Source organism: Poecile atricapillus, chromosome W (assembly GCF_030490865.1).
Source record: "Poecile atricapillus isolate bPoeAtr1 chromosome W, bPoeAtr1.hap1, whole genome shotgun sequence".
Classification (NCBI taxonomy): domain Eukaryota; kingdom Metazoa; phylum Chordata; class Aves; order Passeriformes; family Paridae; genus Poecile; species Poecile atricapillus.
The window spans coordinates 765,536-785,586 of NC_081288.1; the positions used below are offsets into that span (position 1 = coordinate 765,536).

Genomic DNA, 20,051 nt, shown 5'->3' on the forward strand with positions numbered 1-20,051 from the left:
TGGTCCCTGCGCCCCCGTGTCCCCCCGTGTCCCCCCGTGTCCCCCCATGTCCCCCCCGTGTCCCCCCGTGTCCCCCTCGGCCCTGCAGGACACTCCCGTCAGTGTCACAGCCTGGCTCGGGTCTCAGCCCCTCGGGGCCGGAGCCGGGGGGTTCCAGGGCCGGGGTCTCCCCGCTCCTCGTCACCTCAAAGCCGCCGAGCTCTGCCCCCGGCGCTGTCCCCGTCCCTCTGTCTGTCCGTCCGTCCCTCCGTCCCTCCGTCCGTCCGTCCGTCCGTCCCCCTGTCCGCGGGGAGGGGTCTCTCCGGGAGCGCCCCCCCCTCTTTTCCCCGAGCCCCGAGCGGGGCTGCGGGGAGCGGGGGGGAGGAGGAGGAGGCGGCGGCGGGAGGGAAGGAGGGAGGGAGGAGGAAGAGGAGGAGGAGGAGGAAGCGGCGCATCCCGCATCCCCCTCCCCGCGCACACAAAAGCGCTCCGGGGCCGCCGCTCCGGCCGAAGCGGGGCCGGCGGGGGCCCCTCCGGAGCGCGGCGGGTGGGTGGGCGGGTGGCCGGGGGCGCGGGGGGGGTCCGTGCGGAGCCGGGATGCGTCAGCAGGAGCAGCGGGAGCGGCGGCAGCAGCAATCCATCCGCGCTCGCACTGAAGGACAAAAGGATGAGCCAGCCGCCTGCGCGGCTGCTTCCCGCACCGCCCGCACCGCCCCGCACCGCGCCGCCCGCACCGCCCGCACCGCCCGCACCGCCCCGCGCGGCCCCCGCCACCGGAGGATGCCCGCCGGCACCGCCACCGCCACCGCCACCGCCGCTGTCACCGCCGCTGCCACCGCCACCACCGCCCCGCGCCGCCGCTGAACGCGACACCCACGCGGGGACGCGGGAACGACACGCGGGAGGGGACGGGACGGGACCCCCCCCGCCCCGCCACCAGCGCAGCCGCCGCCGCTACCGGGAGGTGCCCCCGGCATCTCCCCCCCCCACAACCCCCCCCCCCCCCCCCCCGCCGACGCCCTTTCCTCCCCCCCGCTCCCTCCCTCCCCGAACCGCGATTTTCCCTCTCCGGGGGGGGCTCCCCGCCATTTATTTATTTATTTCGGCCTATTTTTAATCTTTATTTTCCTGTTTTATTTTTAGGTTTCGTCCGGGTTGTTTGGGTTTTTTTTTTTTTTGTGGGTTTTTTTTTTTAATATTTTGAATTTTTATTTTTAGTTTTTTCATCTGATTTTAGCCTTATTTTAACTTTTATCCTCATTTCCGTTCTTATCTTGATTTGATTTGATTTTAGATTTTTTTTTTATTCCGTTTTTACCTCCTTTTCCAATTCCCTTTCCTCGCCAATTTTTTTTTTTTTTCTCTCCCCATTCCCATTTCCCTCCTCGGTTCTCATTTTTTTTTTTTTTTTAAATTTCCCCCCCCCCCCCCACTTTTTCTCTCCTCCGCTCCCTCCCCTTTCCCCAATTCTTCCTTTTCTCCCCGCTTCTTTTTTTTAATTATTTCCTTTTTCACCACTTTCCCCGCGTTCCCCCCCTCCTCTTTCCCCGTTTTCCCCGCGGCCTGCGGGGGGGGGGCGGCCATGCGGGCCCCGCCGAGCCCCCCGGGCCGGCCCCACGGGCGGAGGAGCGAGGCCGCGGGCTCGGCCGGGCTCGGGGGCTGCCGGGCCCCCGCTTAGCCGGGCCGGCCCCCCCCGATCCTGCACCGCAGCCTCCAGGAGCCATTTTGTCCTTTTTTTTTTTTTTTCTTTTTTTTTTTTTTTGGGAGCCTGCCCCCCCCTCCCCCCTCCTCGGTCCCGCGCTCGCCTCGAGCCCCCCCGGACCCCCCGATCCCCCTGCCCCAGGTAGGTACTGGCGAACGGGGCCGGGCGGGGGGGGTTCCTCCTCCTCCTCTCCCCCCACCCCCCCATCCCCAGCACCTACCGCCGATTTTTTTTTTCCCCCCCCTAAATTTTAATTTTTCCCTCCTAAAGCCCCGCTCCCCTCGGAACCCCCACCCCAATCCCGCACCCCCCGACCCCCAGCACCCCCGCACCCCCCCCCCCCCCCCCCAACTCCGGCCGGCCGGGCCCCCTCCCCAGCTGGTGGGAGCCGGGAGAGGGGGGGGCCCCAGCCCGTTCTCCGCTTCTCGCCGCCATCCCCAGACGATGGTGAATGATGAACGTGCCACACCATGAAGCTCTTGTGGCAGGTAACTGTGCACCACCTGCGCCGCCACCGCCGCCACCGCACCTGGCCGGGGCTCCTGGCCGCCTCCCTGACCCTGCACGCCTGGCTCCTGGCCACGGCCGCCGCCTCGCCCGGCCCCCAGAGCTGCCCCTCCGTGTGCTCCTGCAGTAACCAGTTCAGCAAGGTGGTGTGCACCCGCCGCGGCCTGGCCGAGGTGCCCCCCGGCATCCCCTCCAACACCCGCTATCTCAACCTCATGGAGAACAACATCCAGATGATCCAGGCCGACACCTTCCGCCACCTGCACCACCTGGAGGTGCTGCAGCTGGGCAGGAACGCCATCCGGCAGATCGAGGTGGGCGCCTTCAACGGCCTGGCCAGCCTCAACACCCTGGAGCTCTTCGACAACTGGCTGACGGTGATCCCCAGCGGCGCCTTCGAGTACCTGTCCAAGCTGCGGGAGCTGTGGCTGCGCAACAACCCCATCGAGAGCATCCCCAGCTACGCCTTCAACCGCGTGCCCTCGCTCATGCGCCTCGACCTGGGCGAGCTCAAGAAGCTCGAGTACATCTCCGAGGGCGCCTTCGAGGGCTTGTACAACCTCAAGTACCTCAACCTGGGGATGTGCAACATTAAGGACATGCCCAACCTGACGCCCTTGGTGGGCCTGGAGGAGCTGGAGATGTCGGGCAACAACTTCCCCGAGATCAAACCGGGCTCCTTCCACGGGCTCAAATCCCTCAAAAAGCTCTGGATCATGAACTCGCAGATCAACCTGATCGAGCGCAACGCCTTCGACGACCTGACGGCGCTGGTGGAGCTCAACCTGGCCCACAACAACCTGTCCTCGCTGCCCCACGACCTGTTCGCCCCGCTGCGCTACCTGGTGGAGCTGCACCTGCACCACAACCCCTGGGACTGCGACTGCGACATCCTCTGGCTGTCGTGGTGGCTGCGGGAGTACATCCCCACCAACTCCACCTGCTGCGGCCGCTGCCACGCCCCGCTGCACATGCGGGGCCGCTTCCTGGTGGAGGTGGACCAGACCTCCTTCCAGTGCTCGGCGCCCTTCATCATGGACGCGCCCGCGGACCTCAACATCTCGGAGGGGCGCGTGGCCGAGCTGCGCTGCCGGACGCCGTCCATGTCGTCGGTGCGGTGGCTGCTGCCCAACGGGACGGTGCTGAGCCACGCCTCGAGCCACCCGCGCCTGGCCGTGCTCAACGACGGCACCCTCAACTTCTCGCACGTGCTGCTGGCCGACACCGGCCTCTACACCTGCATGGTGACCAACGTGGCCGGCAACTCCAACGCCTCGGCCTTCCTCAACGTCAGCACGGCCGAGCTCAACACCTCCAACTACAGCTTCTTCACCACCGTCACGGTGGAGACCACCGAGATCTCCCCCGAGGACGTGTCCCCCAAGTTCACCAAGCCCGTGCCCACCGCCTCGACGGGCTACCAGCCGGCCTACACCACCACCACCACCGTGCTGGTGCAGACCACGCGCCCGCCCAAGCAGGTGGCCGTGCCCACGGCCGACGCCGGCGACAAGCTGCAGACCAGCCTGGACGAGGTGATGAAGACCACCAAGATCATCATCGGCTGCTTCGTGGCCGTGACGCTGCTGGCCGCCGCCATGCTCATCGTCTTCTACAAGCTCCGCAAGCGGCACCAGCAGCGCAGCACCGTCACCGCCGCCCGCACCGTGGAGATCATCCAGGTGGACGAGGACATCGCCCCGGCCGCCGCCGCCACGCCCGCGGCCGCTCCGGCCGGCGGGGCCGGCGAGGGGGCCGTGGTGCTGCCCAACATCCACGAGCACCTCAACTACAACACCTACAAGGCCGGACACGGCGCCCACTGGACAGAGAACGCGCTGGGCAACTCCCTGCACCCCCCCGGGACCACCCTGGCCGACCCCTATTTAATCCAGACCCACCCCAAGGAGAAAGTTCAGGAAACCCAGATATGACTCTTTTGTTTTGGGGCTTTTTCCTGATTTTTTTTCTGGGTCGTCGATCCCCCCCCCCTCTCTTCTCCTCCAACCCCGAATTATTATAAACACGATAGATGCACAAAAGCAGAACTCCAAAAGAGAAGGAAAGCCAGGAGAATTCCTCAACACTAAGGAAAACCAGGAGAATTCCTCAATAATAGACACAACTTTTGTACAGGGGGGGGAGAGACTCTTTTTCGTGTACATGCTTCTATAGCCAACCTCGGGGCCGAGAAGAGCAGCAGATTCTATTAAAATTTAACGAAACCCACCCAAAACTCCTACAAAAAAAAAACAAAAAAAAAAAACCCAAACCACTATTTTCTAACTCGCAGGTTCTATTTAAACACAGAAAAAAAAAAAAACCCACAAAAAACAAACCAGGAGAAACAGAGGAGGAAAAAAAAAAAACCCCCACAAACAAAATCGGTAATGGGAGGAAAAGCCCCCGTGCTCGGGGCCGAGCGGCGCGGGGGGCGCGGGGGGCGCCGGGGGGGGTTCGGGGGGGGTTCGGGGATGGTTTTTTTTGGGGGGTTCTCCGGGGGAAAAGGGGGGAGCTCGGCCCCCCCGAGCCCGAGGCTCTGCCCTTGGCCGCTCGCCGCGGGATCTCGGCCCCGCGCCAGGACCTTCCCAATGCAATAAAGGAACGGATTTTGGGGAGGGGGGCTCGGGGGGGGGGGGGGGGGCTGGGGATGGACGGCTGCAATGTATTCAAGCAAAAAAAAAAATTTCCTCAAAAACCCACGGGAAGGGGGGAAAAAACCCCGCAAGCGCCTGGGGGGGAGGGGAGGGGCGGTTTGGGGGGGGGGGGGAGCTCGGGGGGGACAGAGGGTGCCCCCCCATCCCCCCCCCCCCAGCTCCGTACCCCCTTTTCCCACGGTGTTTGTCACCCCCCCGGACCCCCCCGGCACAGGGCTACGGCTCCCGGGGGGCTGGGGGGGCCCCCACGGGAGAGCTGACCAATGATTGTAACCACCTTCGCTAAAAACGGCATTTCTGTCCTTTTATTGGGGGGGGGGACACGGGGAACACCCCCCTGCCCCGGGCGGGGGGACCCTGGGGACCCCCCCAAGGGCTGCTCATGGAACGGGGGGGGGGGGGGGGGGCTGGGGGAAATTAAGGGCTCGGGGACAGGGGGGAGGTGACAATGGGGGGCCCACCAGCATCGGAGGTGGCGCCGGGGGGGTCCCGCTGGGGACCCCAAGTGCCTCGCGGGGGTCCCGGGGGGTTTGGGGGGGGTCGGGCGGCAGCGCGGGGGGGGCTCCCCCGCTCGCTCGGGCGCTGGAATTACTTTAATTTTTTTAATTTCTCATTTTAGCTTTAAAATGTTCTCGGATAAAAGGGGAGGGGGGGAAGGCGGGGGCGGGGGAGGGGGGGGGCAAAGCTGAGCTAAAATTTTGGTTTTGGGGATGTCCGGGGGGGGCAGAAGGCGGGAAGGAGATGCAGAAATTCCCTCTCAGGCTGGAAACGCCGGAAGGATCCGACTGTACCGCGAATCCAACAAAAAAAAAAAAAAAAAAAAAAAAAAAATCAAGTGTATTTTTGTATTTTAATAAATATTGTTCCAAATTTGTACCAGAGAGTGCCAGAGGGGTTAAACGGGGGGGGCCCGGGGGGGGCTCGGGGGGGGCGACCCCTCCCCCCCTGCCTCAAAGGGGTTTTTTGTCCTCTCAGCAGGAAAAGCTTTGGAAAAATCGCGGAGCTGGGAAAGGACGGGAGGAAGAGGATGGAGGAGGGGAGGGGGAGAGGGGACACGGGAGGGACACGGGGGGGACACGGGGGGGACACGGGGGGGACACGGGGGGGACACGGGGGGACACGGGGGGACACGGGGGGGACACGGGGGGGACACGGGGGGACACGGGGGGGACACGGGGGGACATGGGGGGACACGGGGGGGACACGGGGGGACACGTGGGGGACATGGGGGGGACACGGGGGGACACGGGGGGTGAGGGGACACGGGGGGTGAGGGGACGACATGGGGGGGACACTGGGGGACACGGGGGGGACACGGGGGGACACGGGGGGGACACGGGGGGACACGGGGGGGACACGGGGGGGACAATCAGGGGGTGACATTGGGGGGCGTGACGAGAAGCGGGGGGCAGAGCGGGACCCCCGGCTGGGGCTGGGGGCTCGGGGGGCGCCCCCGGGCCGGGCGTTCCCGGCTGGAATCGGGATGGGAGGGAGGGACCGGGATCAACCAGCAGGGCTGGTGCTGCCCGGGGGGACAGGGGACACCGGGACCCCCCCGAGGGGACACCAGGACCCCCGAGGGGACACTGGGACCCTCCTGAGGGGACACTGGGACCCCTGAGGGGACACCGGGACCCTCTGAGGGGACACCGGGACCCCTCCGAGGGGACATCGGGACCCCCCATTGTGTGGGATGGGGACACTGGGAGGGGACCTCAGCTCTGGGGGGCACCGGGACCCCCAGCAGGGCAGCGGTGCCAGCGCCACACAGGCTGTGACAGGGGCTGGGGACAAGGGACACGTCTGTGGGGACCACGGGACACCCCTGAGGGGACAAGGGACATCCCTGTGGGCACAAGGGACACGTCTGTGGGGACCTGGGACACCCCTGAGGGGACAAGGGACACGTCTGTGGGGACCAGGGGACCCTCGGTGTCGGTGCCACCTCCAGCCCCGTGCCCGGGGCGGTGCCACCCGCCGGGGCCGGTCCCCCCGGAGCCCTCAGGGTTCAGAGCTCCCTTTTGGGGCGTTTTGAGGATTTTTGTTGTTTCTGGCAGGTCCGGGTCAGTTTTCCCCCAAAGCACATTCCTGCTTTTCCCTCCATTCCCGAGTGCTCCCAGCCAGGCCGGGGTGGGAATGCCAACACCTCCCCCTGCCCTGCTGCTCCTCCCTGAGCTCCCAAAAACCCTGGGAATGCTGCAGGGCCCGGAAGGATTTACGGGTTTTACTGGCATTGATCTGAGCCCCAGATTGGGGCAGCTGAGCTCTTCATCATCATCATCATCATCATCATCATCGTCATCGTCATCGTCATCATTGTCATCATCATCGTCATTGTCATCATCGTAATCATCATCATCCTCATCATCATCATCATCATCATCATCATCATCATCATCATCGTCATCATCGTCATTGTCATCATCATCGTAATCATCATCGTCATCATCATCATCATCATCATCGTCGTCGTCGTCATCGTCATCATCATCATCATCGTCATCATTGTCATCATCATTGTCACCATCATCATCATCATCATCGTCATTGTCATCATCATCGTAATCATCATCATCCTCATCATCATCATCATCATCATCATCATTATCGTCATCGTCATCATTGTCATCATCATCATCATCATCATCATTATCATCATCGTAATCATCATCATTGCCATTGCCATCATCATCATCATCATCATCATCATCATCATCGTCATTGTCATTGTCATCATCGTCACCATTGTCATCATCGTCATTGTCATCATCATCGTCATTGTCATCATCATCATCGTCATCATTGTCATCGTTTCCCATCTTCATCCTCACATCCTCATCCCCATCCCATCCCCATCTCATCCCCATTCTCACCTTCATCCTCACATCTTCATCCTCATCCTCATTCCCGTTCCCATTCCCATTCCCGTTCCCATTCCCATTCCCATTCCATTCCCATTCCCATTCCATTCCCATTCCATTCCCATTCCCATTCCCATTCCCATCCCCATTCCCATTCCCAAATCCCCTCCGTTCCGGCCTCCCCAGCTCCCAATTCCCGGAATTCCATCCCATCCCATCCCATCCCATCCCTCCATCCCGGGCCCCCCGGAGCAGCCCCAGCTCCATTCCTGGAACGGATCCTTTGGATCAGGGCGGGAATCCGGGATGGGGGGAGGTGAACGCTGACAAATCCGATCCCGGGATTTTTGGGGAATGTCAGGGGAGCCCCCACGGCAGCGGGAACTGGAGCTCTGGTGGCTCCACGGCATCAGGGAGAGAGCGGGATGGGATCCAATGGGATCCATGGGATGGGATCCATGGGATGGGATCCAATGAGATGGGATCCTGGGATGGGATGGGATCCATGGGATGGGATCCATGGGATGGGAAGGGATGGGATGGGATGGGATGGGATGGGATCCAATGGGGATCCATGGGATCCAATGGGATGGGATCCATGGGATCCATGGGATGGGATCCATGGGATGGGATGGGATCCATGGGATGGGATGGGATCCATGGGATGTGGGAGGATGCAGTGGGACGTGGCGGATGCTCCAAGCACAGGGCTGGGATTGACCCTGGGATCGGGGTTGGGATTGGAGCTGGAATCAATCCCAGGATCAGCACTGGAATTGGGGTTGGGATCAGAGCAGGGATCAGGCTGGGATTGGGATCAGAGCAGGGATTGGGATCAGGCTGGGATTGGGATCAGGCTGGGAATTCCCAGCTCCGGCTGGAGCGGGGGTTCCGGGGCGGTTTCCCGGCGTTCCCGGAGAATCGGCGGCTCCCGCCGGGTCCCTGCGGAGCCGAGGGGCTCCGGGGGTCCCCTGGGCCCTTTGGGGGTCTCTGGGAGCCGCGATCCCGCGGGATCATCCCGGCACCCCCCGCTCGGCGGGGCCGGCTCGTCAGCGGCGGCTCCGGGCCCGTGAGTCAGCAGCAGCCGGAGCCGCCGGATAAAAATATCCCAGGGCTGTGGGGGTGGGCAGGGATCGGCTGCCGGCGGGAACGCGGCCGTGGGAACCGCGGGGACCCCGACCCGCGGCCAGGAACGGGCCCGGGCAGCCCACGGCGTTCCTGCATCCCAAATCATGAATCCCTGAATCCCAAATCCCTGTCCTGCATCCCAAATCATGAATCCCAAATCCCTGTCCTGCATCCCAAATCCTGAATCCCTGTCCTGCATCCTAAATCCCAAATCCCAAATCCTGAATCCCTGCATCCCCCATCCCTGAATCCCTGCATCCCGAATCCCTGTCCTGCATCCCAAATCCTGAATCCCTGCATCCCAAATCCCTGCCCTGCCTTCCAAATCCCTGCATCCTCAATCCCTGCATCCCAAATCCTGAATCCCTGCACCCCCAATCCCTGCATCCCGAGTCCCACGTGGCCTCCCCTCTGCCACGTTCCTGGGCAGCAGCCCAGCCCTTCCCACAGCCTCCCCACGACATTCCCGGGAATCATCCCGGCTCCCACGTGTCCTCCTGCCACAGCATTCCCAGGAATTGTCCCAGCTCCCACGTGTCCTCCTGCCACAGCATTCCCGGGAATGTTCCAGCTCCCACGTGTCCTCCTGCCACAGCATTCCCGGGAATTGTCCCAGCTCCCACGTGTCCTCCTGCCACAGCATTCCCGGGAATTGTCCCAGCTCCCACGTGTCCTCCTGCCACAGCATTCCCGGGAATGTTCCAGCTCCCACGTGTCCTCCTGCCACAGCATTCCCGGGAATTGTCCCAGCTCCCACGTGTCCTCCTGCCACAGCATTCCCGGGAATGTTCCAGCTCCGTCCAGCCGCCATTCCCGGGCAGGTGCAGCTCCGGAATGTGCCGAGGCAGCGCAGCCAAACCCTTGGGATGCGGCTCAGCAATTCCCGGCAGCGCGGGGAGCTGAGCAGGGAGGGACGGCTGCGGTGTCACTGTGTCACTGTCACTGTGTCACTGTCACTGTGTCCTGTCCCTGTGTCCTGTCCCTGTGTCCTGTGTCCCTGTGTCCTGTCATTGTGTCCCTGTGTCCCTGTGTCTCTGTGTCCTGTCCCTGTGTCCCTCTGTCCCTGTCCCTGTGTCCTGTCCGTGTGTCCTGTGTCCATGTGTCCTGTCCCTGTCCCTGTGTCCCTGTGTCCGTGTGTCCTGTCAGTGTGTCCTGTGTCCTGTGTCCGTGTGTCCATGTGTCCGTGTGTCCTGTCAGTGTGTCCTGTGTCCCAGTGTCCTCCTGTCCCCCTGTTTCCATTTCCCCATGTCCCAGCATTCCCACATTCCCGTATCCCAGCATTCCACATCCTCATGTCCCTGTGTTCCCATGTCCCCACAGCTGGCACCACCGGCCTGCAGCTGCTGCCACAGCTGGATCCAGGGCCACTGCTGGATCTGCAGCCACAGCTGGATCTGCAGCCACAGCTGGATCCACACCCACAGCTGGATCCACACCCACAGCTGGATCTGCAGCCACAGCTGGATCCACACCCACAGCTGGATCCACACCCACAGCTGGATCTGCAGCCACAGCTGGATCCACGCCTGCATCCGGGTCCACACCTGCACCTGTGTCTGCCACATCTGCACCCACGGCAACACCTGGATCTGCAGCCACACCTGGATCCACAAACCACATCTGGATCCACCAACAACTGCATCCACGGCAACAACTGCATCCCTGCCCCCACCTGGATCCACACCCACACCTGGATCCGCCAATAACTGCATCCATGGCAACACCTGGATCCATGCCCACATCTGGATCCCTGCCCAAAACTGCAGCTGCGTCCATATCTGCATCAACCGTGCCTGCAACCACGGCCACATCTGGATCCATAAATCCCATCTGGATCCAGAAATCCCGTCTGGATCCATAAATCCCATCTGGATCCATAAATCCCACCTGGATCCATAAATTCCATCTGGATCCATAAATCCCATCTGGATCCATAAACCCCACCTGGATCCATAAATCCCACATCTGGATCCATAAATCCCATCTGGATCCATGCCCACATCTGGATCCATGCCCACATCTGGATGGGAGCCTCAATCCCTGAATTTCAGCCCAGGGGCCGGTGAGAGCCTGGGATCCACCTCGGGAATGTGGATCAGGGATCGATTACCCAAAAGGACCCCGGAGCTGCAATCAGGGAAATCCCGGGAATCCCGGGAATTTCAGTATCCGGAGACGTTAACGGGAACAGCTTCAAACAGGGGGATCCATCCGGAATCCAACCCCAGGATCTGCCCAGGGCACGCTCGGTATCCCCTGGGATCCCCTGGGATCCCTCAGAATCACCCGGGATCTCTTGGTATCCCCTGGGATCTCTTGGTATCCCCTGGGATCCCTCAGTATCCCTGGGATCCCTGGGTATCACCGCACCCTCCAGTCCCCCAGATCCCCCCCAGATCCCCCCGGATCCCCCCCGGATCCCCCCCGGATCCCCTGGCCGTACCTCCCGCTGCAGCACCAGCTCCTTGGTGAAGAGCGTGGCCTCCTCGCTGAAGGGCTCCCCCTCCTGCGCCAGCCCCGGAACGTTCCGGGCACCCCGCGGACACTCGATCCCTGCGGGAATAACCGGGAATCAGGGACCGGGAATGGATCCGGGGAATGGATCCTGGGAATGGAACCTGGGAATGGATCCTGGGAATGGAACCTGGGAATGGATCCTGGGAATGGATCCTGGGAATGGATCCTGGGGATGGATCCTGGGAATGAAACCTGGGAATGGATCCTGGGAATGGATCCTGGATCCTGGGAATGGATCCTGGGAATGGAACCTGGGAATGGATCCTGGATCCTGGGAATGGATCCTGGGAATGGATCCTGGATCCTGGGAATGGATCCTGGGAATGGATCCTGGGAATGAAACCTGGGAATGGATCCTGGATTCTGGGAATGGATCCTGGGAATGGGACACAGGGATGGGGACACAGGGATTGGGACACAGGGATGGGACACGGGGACACAAGGATGGGACAGGGATGGGACACAGGGACACAGGGATGGGACAGGGATGGGACACAGGGATGGGACAGGGATGGGACAGGGATGGGACACAGGGACACAGGGATGGGACACAGGGATGGGACACAGGGACACAGGGATTGGGACAGGGATGGGGACACAGGGATGGGACACAGGGACACAGGGATGGGGACACAGGGATGGGACACAGGGACACAGGGATTGGGACACAGGGATGGGACAGGGATGGGGACACAGGGATGGGACAGGGATGGGACACAGGGACACAGGGACGGGACAGGGATGGGACACAGGGACACAGGGATGGGACAGGGATGGGGACACAGGGATGGGACACAGGGACACAGGGATGGGACAGGGATGGGGACACAGGGATGGGACACAGGGACACAGGGATGGGGACACAGGGATGGGACAGGGATGGGGACACGGGGACACATCCAGCCCCCATCCCGACCCCTCTGTCACAGCCGCTCCCCTGTCCCTTGTCCCGCTGTCCCCGGGATCCCCCTGCCCCGGCTCAGAGGGAAGTCCTGCATCATTAATGCTCATTTCCATAATTTGCATAATGAATGAGGAGCCAGGAACTGCAGCTCCCAGCCGGAGCCACGAGGGAGGAGGTGCCACATCCCCAGGGCCACGTCCGTGTCACCAACACCAGGGACAGGGACACGGATCCTGCCCGGAGCAGCCGGGAGCACCCAGAGCCCATCCCAAGGGACAATGTCCCTGTGCCACCGGCTCCTTCCTCATCCTCATCCTCATCATCATCCTCCTCATCATCCTCATCCTCATAATCTTCTTCCTCATCCTCATCTTCCTCATCTTCATCATCCTCATCATCCTCATCCTCATCTTCATCTTCATCCTCCTCATCTTCCTCCTCCTCATCATCCTCATCATCTTCATCCTCATCCTCCTCATCATCATCCTCATCATCTTCATCCTCATCCTCATCTTCATCATCCCCATCTTCATCATCCTCATCATCATCTTCATCATCCTCATCTTCATCATCCTCATCCTCCTCATCCTCTTCATCATCCTCATCTTCATCTTCATCCTCATCCTCATCATCTTCATCCTCATCCTCCTCCTCATCATCCTCATCCTCATCCTCATCTTCCTCATACCCATCCTGTTCCTCATCCTCATCCTCCTCATCCTCATCTTCATCCCCATCCTCATCCTCATCATCATCTCTGGGACTCTGGAAAAGGGAATTTCTGGGAAAGGGAATTTCTGGGAAAAGGGGATTTCTGGGAAAGGGAATTTCTGGGAAAAGGGGAATTTCTGGGAGAAGGGGATTTCTGGGAAAGGGGATTTCTGGAAAAGGGGATTTCTGGGAAAAGGGGAATTTCTGAGAAAAGGGGATTTCTGGGAAACACAGCAGAATGTGGGATGGTATCAGGAAATCCCAGGATCTTTGTTAATGAGCTGGAACCATCAGGCCCCCCAAAACCCGGGATCAGCCCGGGATCCTCCTTCCAGCCCCGGCTGGGCTCTGATCCCGACCCTGCCTCTGATCCCAAACCCTGCCTCTGATCCCAAACCCTTCCTCTGATCCCAAACCCTGCCTGTGATCCCAAACCCTGCCTCTGATCCCAAACCCTTCCTCTGATCCCAAACCCTGCCTCTGATCCCAAACCCTGCCTGTGATCCCAAACCCTTCCTGTGATCCCAAACCCTGCCTCTGATCCCAAACCCTGCCTCTGATCCCAAACCCTGTCTGTGATCCCAAACCCTTCCTGTGATCCCAAACCCTTCCTGTGATCCCAAACCCTGACTCTGATCCCAAACCCTGCCTCTGATCCCAAACCCTGCCTGTGATCCCAAACCCTTCCTGTGATCCCAAACCCTGCCTCTGATCCCAAACCCTGCCTCTGATCCCAAACCCTGTCTGTGATCCCAAACCCTTCCTGTGATCCCAAACCCTTCCTGTGATCCCAAACCCTGCCTCTGATCCCAAACCCTGTCTGTGATCCCAAACCCTGTCTGTGATCCCAAACCCTGCCTCTGATCCCAAACCCTGTCTGTGATCCCAAACCCTGCCTGTGATCCCAAACCCTGCCTGTGATCCCAAACCCTGCCTGTGATCCCAAACCCTGCCTCTGATCCCAAACCCTGTCTGTGATCCCAAACCCTTCCTCTGATCCCAAACCTTTCCTCTGATCCCAAACCCTGTCTGTGATCCCAAACCCTTCCTCTGATCCCAAACCCTTCCTCTGATCCCAAACCTTTCCTCTGATCCCAAACCCTTCCTCTGATCCCAAACCCTGCCTGTGATCCCAAACCCTTCCTGTGATCCCAAACCCCTCCTGTGATCCCAAACCTGTGATCCCAAACCCTGCCTCTGATCCCAAACCCTGCCTCTGATCCCAAACCCTGCCTGTGATCCCGACCCTGTCTGTGATCCCAAACCCTGCCTCTGATCCCAAACCCTGCCTGTGATCCCAAACCCTTCCTCTGATCCCAAACCCTTCCTCTGATCCCAAACCCTGCCTGTGATCCCAAACCCTTCCTGTGATCCCAAACCCCTCCTGTGATCCCAAACCTGTGATCCCAAACCCTGCCTCTGATCCCAAACCCTGCCTCTGATCCCAAACCCTGCCTGTGATCCCGACCCTGTCTGTGATCCCAAACCCTGCCTCTGATCCCAAACCCTGCCTGTGATCCCAAACCCTTCCTGTGATCCCAAACCCTGCCTCTGATCCCAAACCCTTCCTGTGATCCCAAACCCTTCCTGTGATCCCAAATTTCCCCGGTGAGGAGCATCCCCAGCGCTGCCCCAGGAATGGGAACGAGGGGCTGGAGCTGCTCTTCCTCCCCCAGGAGGGCTCAGGGACCACCAGGGAATTTTTTCCCTCAAAACACCGAGGGAAGAGCTGAGCAAGCACCGGAATCCTTCGGCTCCTCCGGGCCGGGAGCGCGCTCCGGATCCTCTCCGGGCTCTGGCGCCTCCCAGACCCACCCGAGGGAAGGTTCTGGAAAAGGGGAAGCTGCGAAGGCCGGGCCTGGAGCGCTCATCCCGCCGGGAATGCTGGCACCCGGAGAAGTTCTCCAGCGCTTTATAAATAGCAGCTAATCCCGATCCGGCGGCGGAGCCGCGCTTCCCGGGAAGCCGTGACGGATTAATGAGGGACGCGGCCGCGAGCGCCGCGGCCACCGCGCTCCCTGGGCTTCCCAGAGAATTCCAGAACAATCCTGGAGAAATCCAGCGGCCGTGGAGCCGCTCCCAGCCCGGGACCGGCCCTGCAGGGACCGGGAAACAATTCCAGAGTGTCCCATGGCATCCTGAGCATCCCGAGGTATCCCTGAGCATCCCATGGACATTCCAGAGCGTTCCTGGGATATCCTGGAGCATCCCTGGGATATCCTGGAGCATCCCAAGGCATTCCTGGGATATCCTGGAGCATCCCTGGGATATCCTGGAGCATCCCAAGGCATTCCTGGGTATCCCAGAGCATCCCTGGGATATCCTGGAGCATCCCAAGGCATTCCTGGGTATCCCAGAGCATCCCTGGGATATCCTGGAGCATCCCAAGGCATTCCTGGGTATCCCACAGCATCCCTGGGATATCCTCGAGCATTCCAGGGCATTCCTGGGTATCCCACAGCATCCCTGGGATAACCTGGAGCATCCCAAGGCATTCCAGGGCATTCCAGAGCATCTCTGGGATATCCTGGAGCATCCCAAGGCATTCCTGGGCATCCCAGGGCATTCCACAGCATCCCAGAGGATCCCTGGAGGATCCTGCACCAGGATTCCAGGAGGAATTCCTCCCGGGCCCTCAGTGGGGACAGATGGATCAGGACCATTCCAGCCTCGATTCCGGGGATTTGGGCGGCTTTGTGCCCCCGGCTGTGCCAGAGCCGGCACCGGGATCCGTCTCCGGCGGGATTGATGGATTTTGGGAGCCGGGAACTGCGGGAATGGGACCGGAATGCCGAGGATCCGCTCCGGGACAGCCCCGCGCTGGGAACGCCGACACGGAAAAGCTCCGGATTCCCATCCCCATTCCGGGAAGGTTTTGGGCCCTTCGGAGCCGCTCGGCCGCTCCAGCAGCCCCAGAGGTGCCCCCTCATCCCTCGGGAATTCTCCCGCTCCCAGCCCCCGCTCCGGGAAGGCGTCAGGCTCCCGAGTTTTGCCGGGAGAGGAATTTGGGATTAGAGCGGCGCCGGTATTTGCACATATTTATAGTGCTCTGACGGATCTATTTTAGCTGGAAAGCCGGGATGAGCTCCCGCGGGAGCATCCCTGGAGTCACATTTTAAGGGACTTGGCATCTCTTTCTGGTGCTCATTTGCATTTGATATCCATAAAAAAGGCAGGCGTTGATAAAAGGCGGATATTTATCCTATTCCTGGCTTGGCAGAGGAGGCTTGGGAATGGCACCGGGGAGAAATCCAGCAAAAAACCGGGAAAATAAAAGCCAGAAGGTCCCGCCGGGATTGTGGGATTCAATGGGATGGGATGGGATGGGATGGGATGGGATGGGATGGGATGGGATGGGATGGGATGGGATGGGATGGGATGGGATGGTCTTGGGGAGCAATCCCGTCTGGAACAGAGCAGGGTGGAGCAGGAATTCCCATGGAACAGGAATTCCCATGGAACAGGAATTCCCATAGAGCAGGAATTTCCACGGAACAGGAATCCCCATGGAACAGGAATTCCCACGGAGCTGGAATTCCCATGGAACAGGAATTCCCATAGAGCAGGAATTTCCACGGAACAGGAATCCCCATGGAACAGGAATTCCCACGGAGCTGGAATTCCCACGGAGCTGGAATTCCCATGGAACAAGACCACGGAGCAGGAATTACCGTGGAACAGGAATTCCCACGGAGCAGGGATCCCAATGGAACGGAAATTCTCACGGAACAGGAATTCCCATGGAGAAGGACTTCCCATGGAACAGGAATCCCAAGGGGACAGGAATTCCCATGGAGCAGGAATTCCCAATGGAACAGGAATTCCCAATGGAACAGGAATTCCCAATGGAACAGGAATTCCCATGGAGCAGGAATTCCCAATGTAGCAGGAATTCCCAATGGAACAGGAATCCCAATGGAACAGGAATCCCAATGGAACAGGAATTCCCACGGAACAGGAATCCCAATGGAACAGGTACCCCCATGGAGCAGGAATTCCTATGGAGCAGGAATTCCCATGGAGAAGAAACTCCCATGGAGAAGGAATTCCCACAGAACTGGAATTCCCATGGAACAAGACCACGGAGCAGGAATTCCCGTGGAACAGGAATTCCCACAGAGCAGGAATTCCCAATGGAGCAGGAATTCCCATGGAACAGGAATCCCAATGGAACAGGAATTCCCATGGAGAAGGAATTCCCACGGAACAGGAATTCCCGTGGAACAGGAATTCCCATGGAGCAGGAATTCCCATGGAGCAGGGATTCCCATGGAGCAGGAATTCCTGCATCCCATGGTGCCAATCCCAGATCTCCAGGACACGGATCCTGGATCTCCCCAGGACATGGATCCCGGAGTGCCAATCTCAGATCCCCAGTACACAGATCCCGGATCCCCAGGACACAGATCCTGGATCCCACAGTGCCGATCCTGGATCCCCCCAGGACACGGATCCCAGATCCCCCCACGACACAGATCCCGGGGTGCAGATCCCAGATCCCCAGGTGACGGATCCCAGATCCCCCCAGATCCCAGATCCTGGATCCCAGATCCCGGCGCTCACCGGCGAGCAGGAAGGTGATCAGGCAGGTTTCCTTGGGCAGGAAGAGTTTGAGGCGGGATCCGCTGAACACGTATTCCACCACGGCCTCGGAGCGGCCGGCGCGCTGCAGGAACGGCAGGAACTGCTTCGCCTTCTGCGTGTCCTGCGGGAAATCGGGAACTCAGATTCCCTCTGGAATCCTGGCCTTGGGAATCCCAGTGGGATTGGGGATCGGGGTGTGGGCATGGAGCTGTGTCCAGCTCAGAGCCCCTCCGGAATCCCGGCCCCCGAATTCCGGCCCCCGAATCCCATCCCCTGTTCCCGCTGGGATCGGGGTCTGGGCACGGAGCCGAGTGTGCCCAGCTCAGATCCCCTCTGAAATCCCAGCCCCACCAATCCTGGCGGGATTTGGGATCGGGGTTTGGGCACGGAGCTGTGTCCAGCTCAGAGCCCCTCCGGAATCCCGGCCCCGGGAATCCCAGCGGGACTGGGGATTGGGGTTTGGGCACAGAGCCGAGTGTGTCCAGCTCAGAACCCCTCCGGAATCCCATCCCCTGTGCCCACAGGGATCGGGGTTTGGACACGGAGCTGTGTCCAGCTCAGAGCCCCTCCGGAATCCCAGCCCTGGGAATCCCATCCCCTGTTCCCGCTGGGATCCAGGTTTGGGAATGGAGCCGAGCGTGTCCAGCCCAGAGCCCCTCTGGAATCCCAGCCCCACCAATCCCATCCCCTGTTCCCGCTGGGATCGGGGTCTGGGCACGGAGCCGAGCGTGTCCAGCTCAGGATGGGCCCCAAACACCACCCGGATCCGTCCCGGAATCCCAAATACGTCCTAAAGCACATCTTTAAATACAGCCCAGAATAAACTCCAAATCCATCCAAAAACAGATCCCAAACATATCCCAAAATCCAGCCAAAATCCATCCCCAAACCCCAAATATATCCCGAAACACGTCTCAAAATGCATCTCAAAACACATCTCAAACGACATCCAAAAATCCCAAATCCATCCCAAAATAAATCCTAAATATATCCCAAAACACATCCCAAATACATCCCAAATCCAGCCAAAATCCATCCAAAACGAATCCCTAAACCCATCCCCAAACCCATCCAAATCCCAAATCCCAAATCCCAAATCCCAAATCCCAAATCCCAAATACCAAATCCCAAATTCCCTCCAGGGCAGGAGCAGCAGGAGAGCTCCGGCCCCATTTCCTCCATCCCAAATGGAGCATCCCGCGGCTTTCCCGGGATCCACCCCATCCCATCCCATCCCATCCCATCCCATCCCATCCCATCCCATCCCATCCCATCCCATCCCATCCCATCCCATCCCATCCCATCCCATCCCATCCCATCCCATCCCATCCCATCCCATCCCATCCCTGCAGCCAAGGGCTCCACAGAAATCCTTGGAAACGTTAATTAACGGAGGAAAACTTAACGAGCTCTGCCGGGAGGTGTGGGGATCCCCAGATCCCCTCAGCAGAGCCGGGGAATCCCGGATTCCCACCGGCATTCCAGATTCCCACCGCAATCCCGGATTTTCCCTCTGGCATTCCGGTGCTGGCTCCCGGCTCTGGATCCCAGGCTCTGGGGCAGCTCCCGGTTTATTGACCCGAGGGGAAACGGGAACAACCCCGGAGCTCCCAGGAAACGGCGCCGGGAGGCTTTTATCCCGTTTATTCCCGTGGCTTTTATCCCGTTTATTCCCGTGGCTTTTATCCCGTTTAGTCCTGTGGCTTTTATCCCGTTTATTCCCGTGGGTTTCATCCCATTTATTCCCGTGGGTTTTATCCCTGTGGGTTTTATCCCATTTATTCCTGTGGGTTTTATCCCTGTGGGTTTTATCCCATTTCTCCCCGTGGGATTTATCCTATTTCTCCCCACAGGTTTTATCCCATTTCTCCCGTGGGTTTTATCCCATTTCTCCCCACAGGTTTTATCCCGTTTATCCCCGTGGGTTTTATCCCATTTCTCCCCACAGGTTTTATCCCGTTTCTCCCCACAGGTTTTATCCCGTTTCTCCCCACAGGTTTTATCCCGTTTATCCCCGTGGGTTTTATCCGGTTTCTCTCCACAGGTTTTATCCCATTTCTCCCTGCAGATTTTATCCCGTTTGTCCCTGCAGGTTTTATCCCGTTTATCCCCACAGGTTTTATCCCATTTCTCCCCACAGGTTTTATCCCGTTTCTCCCTGCAGGTTTTATCCCATTTCTCCCCGTGGGATTTATCCCGTTTGGATCCTTACTCCGGAGATGTCGGCCACCCTGTGGATCGGCACCTCCTTCTTGCTGTGCAGCCCCTTCCCGTTCTTGATGGCCCTGCAAGAGGAGCCGGGAATGGATCCTGGGATTAGCGGGAATGAGCTCCTGAGGGATCCTGGGATCAGCAGGAATGAGCCCCTGCTGGATCCTGGGATCAGCGGGAATGAGCTCCTGATGGATCCTGGGATCACCGGGAATGAGCTCCTGAGGGATCCTGGGATCAGCGGGAATGAGCCCCTGCTGGATCCTGGGATCAGCGGGAATGAGCTCCTG

The 20,051-nt window shown here is 59.9% G+C and overlaps 2 protein-coding genes and 1 pseudogene across 2 annotated transcripts in view; 2 read left to right on the top strand and 1 right to left on the bottom strand.

Annotated features, from left to right (window-relative positions):
• Nucleotides 1–843, top strand: part of LOC131591546 (inosine-5'-monophosphate dehydrogenase 1a-like) — a 10,934-nt pseudogene extending 10,091 nt beyond the window's left edge.
• A 1,196-nt stretch (nucleotides 844–2,039) lies between these two features.
• LOC131591871 (leucine-rich repeat-containing protein 4) lies at nucleotides 2,040–4,412 on the top strand. Its single transcript, XM_058862979.1, has one exon. The coding sequence runs from the start codon at nucleotides 2,152–2,154 to the stop codon at nucleotides 4,120–4,122; it is 1,971 nt and encodes a 656-aa protein (XP_058718962.1). The 5' UTR covers nucleotides 2,040–2,151; the 3' UTR covers nucleotides 4,123–4,412.
• Nucleotides 4,413–8,755: 4,343 nt separating this feature from the next.
• Nucleotides 8,756–20,051, bottom strand: part of LOC131591547 (staphylococcal nuclease domain-containing protein 1-like) — a 72,254-nt gene continuing 60,958 nt past the window's right edge. Inside the window, exons 14-18 of the mRNA XM_058862358.1 lie at nucleotides 19,763–19,835; nucleotides 17,530–17,671; nucleotides 11,205–11,387; nucleotides 10,098–10,506; nucleotides 8,756–8,924 (exon numbers count right to left, since the gene is read on the bottom strand). Coding sequence (XP_058718341.1) covers nucleotides 8,756–8,924; nucleotides 10,098–10,506; nucleotides 11,205–11,387; nucleotides 17,530–17,671; nucleotides 19,763–19,835 — 976 coding nt within the window. The remainder of the gene's footprint in view (nucleotides 8,925–10,097; nucleotides 10,507–11,204; nucleotides 11,388–17,529; nucleotides 17,672–19,762; nucleotides 19,836–20,051) is intronic.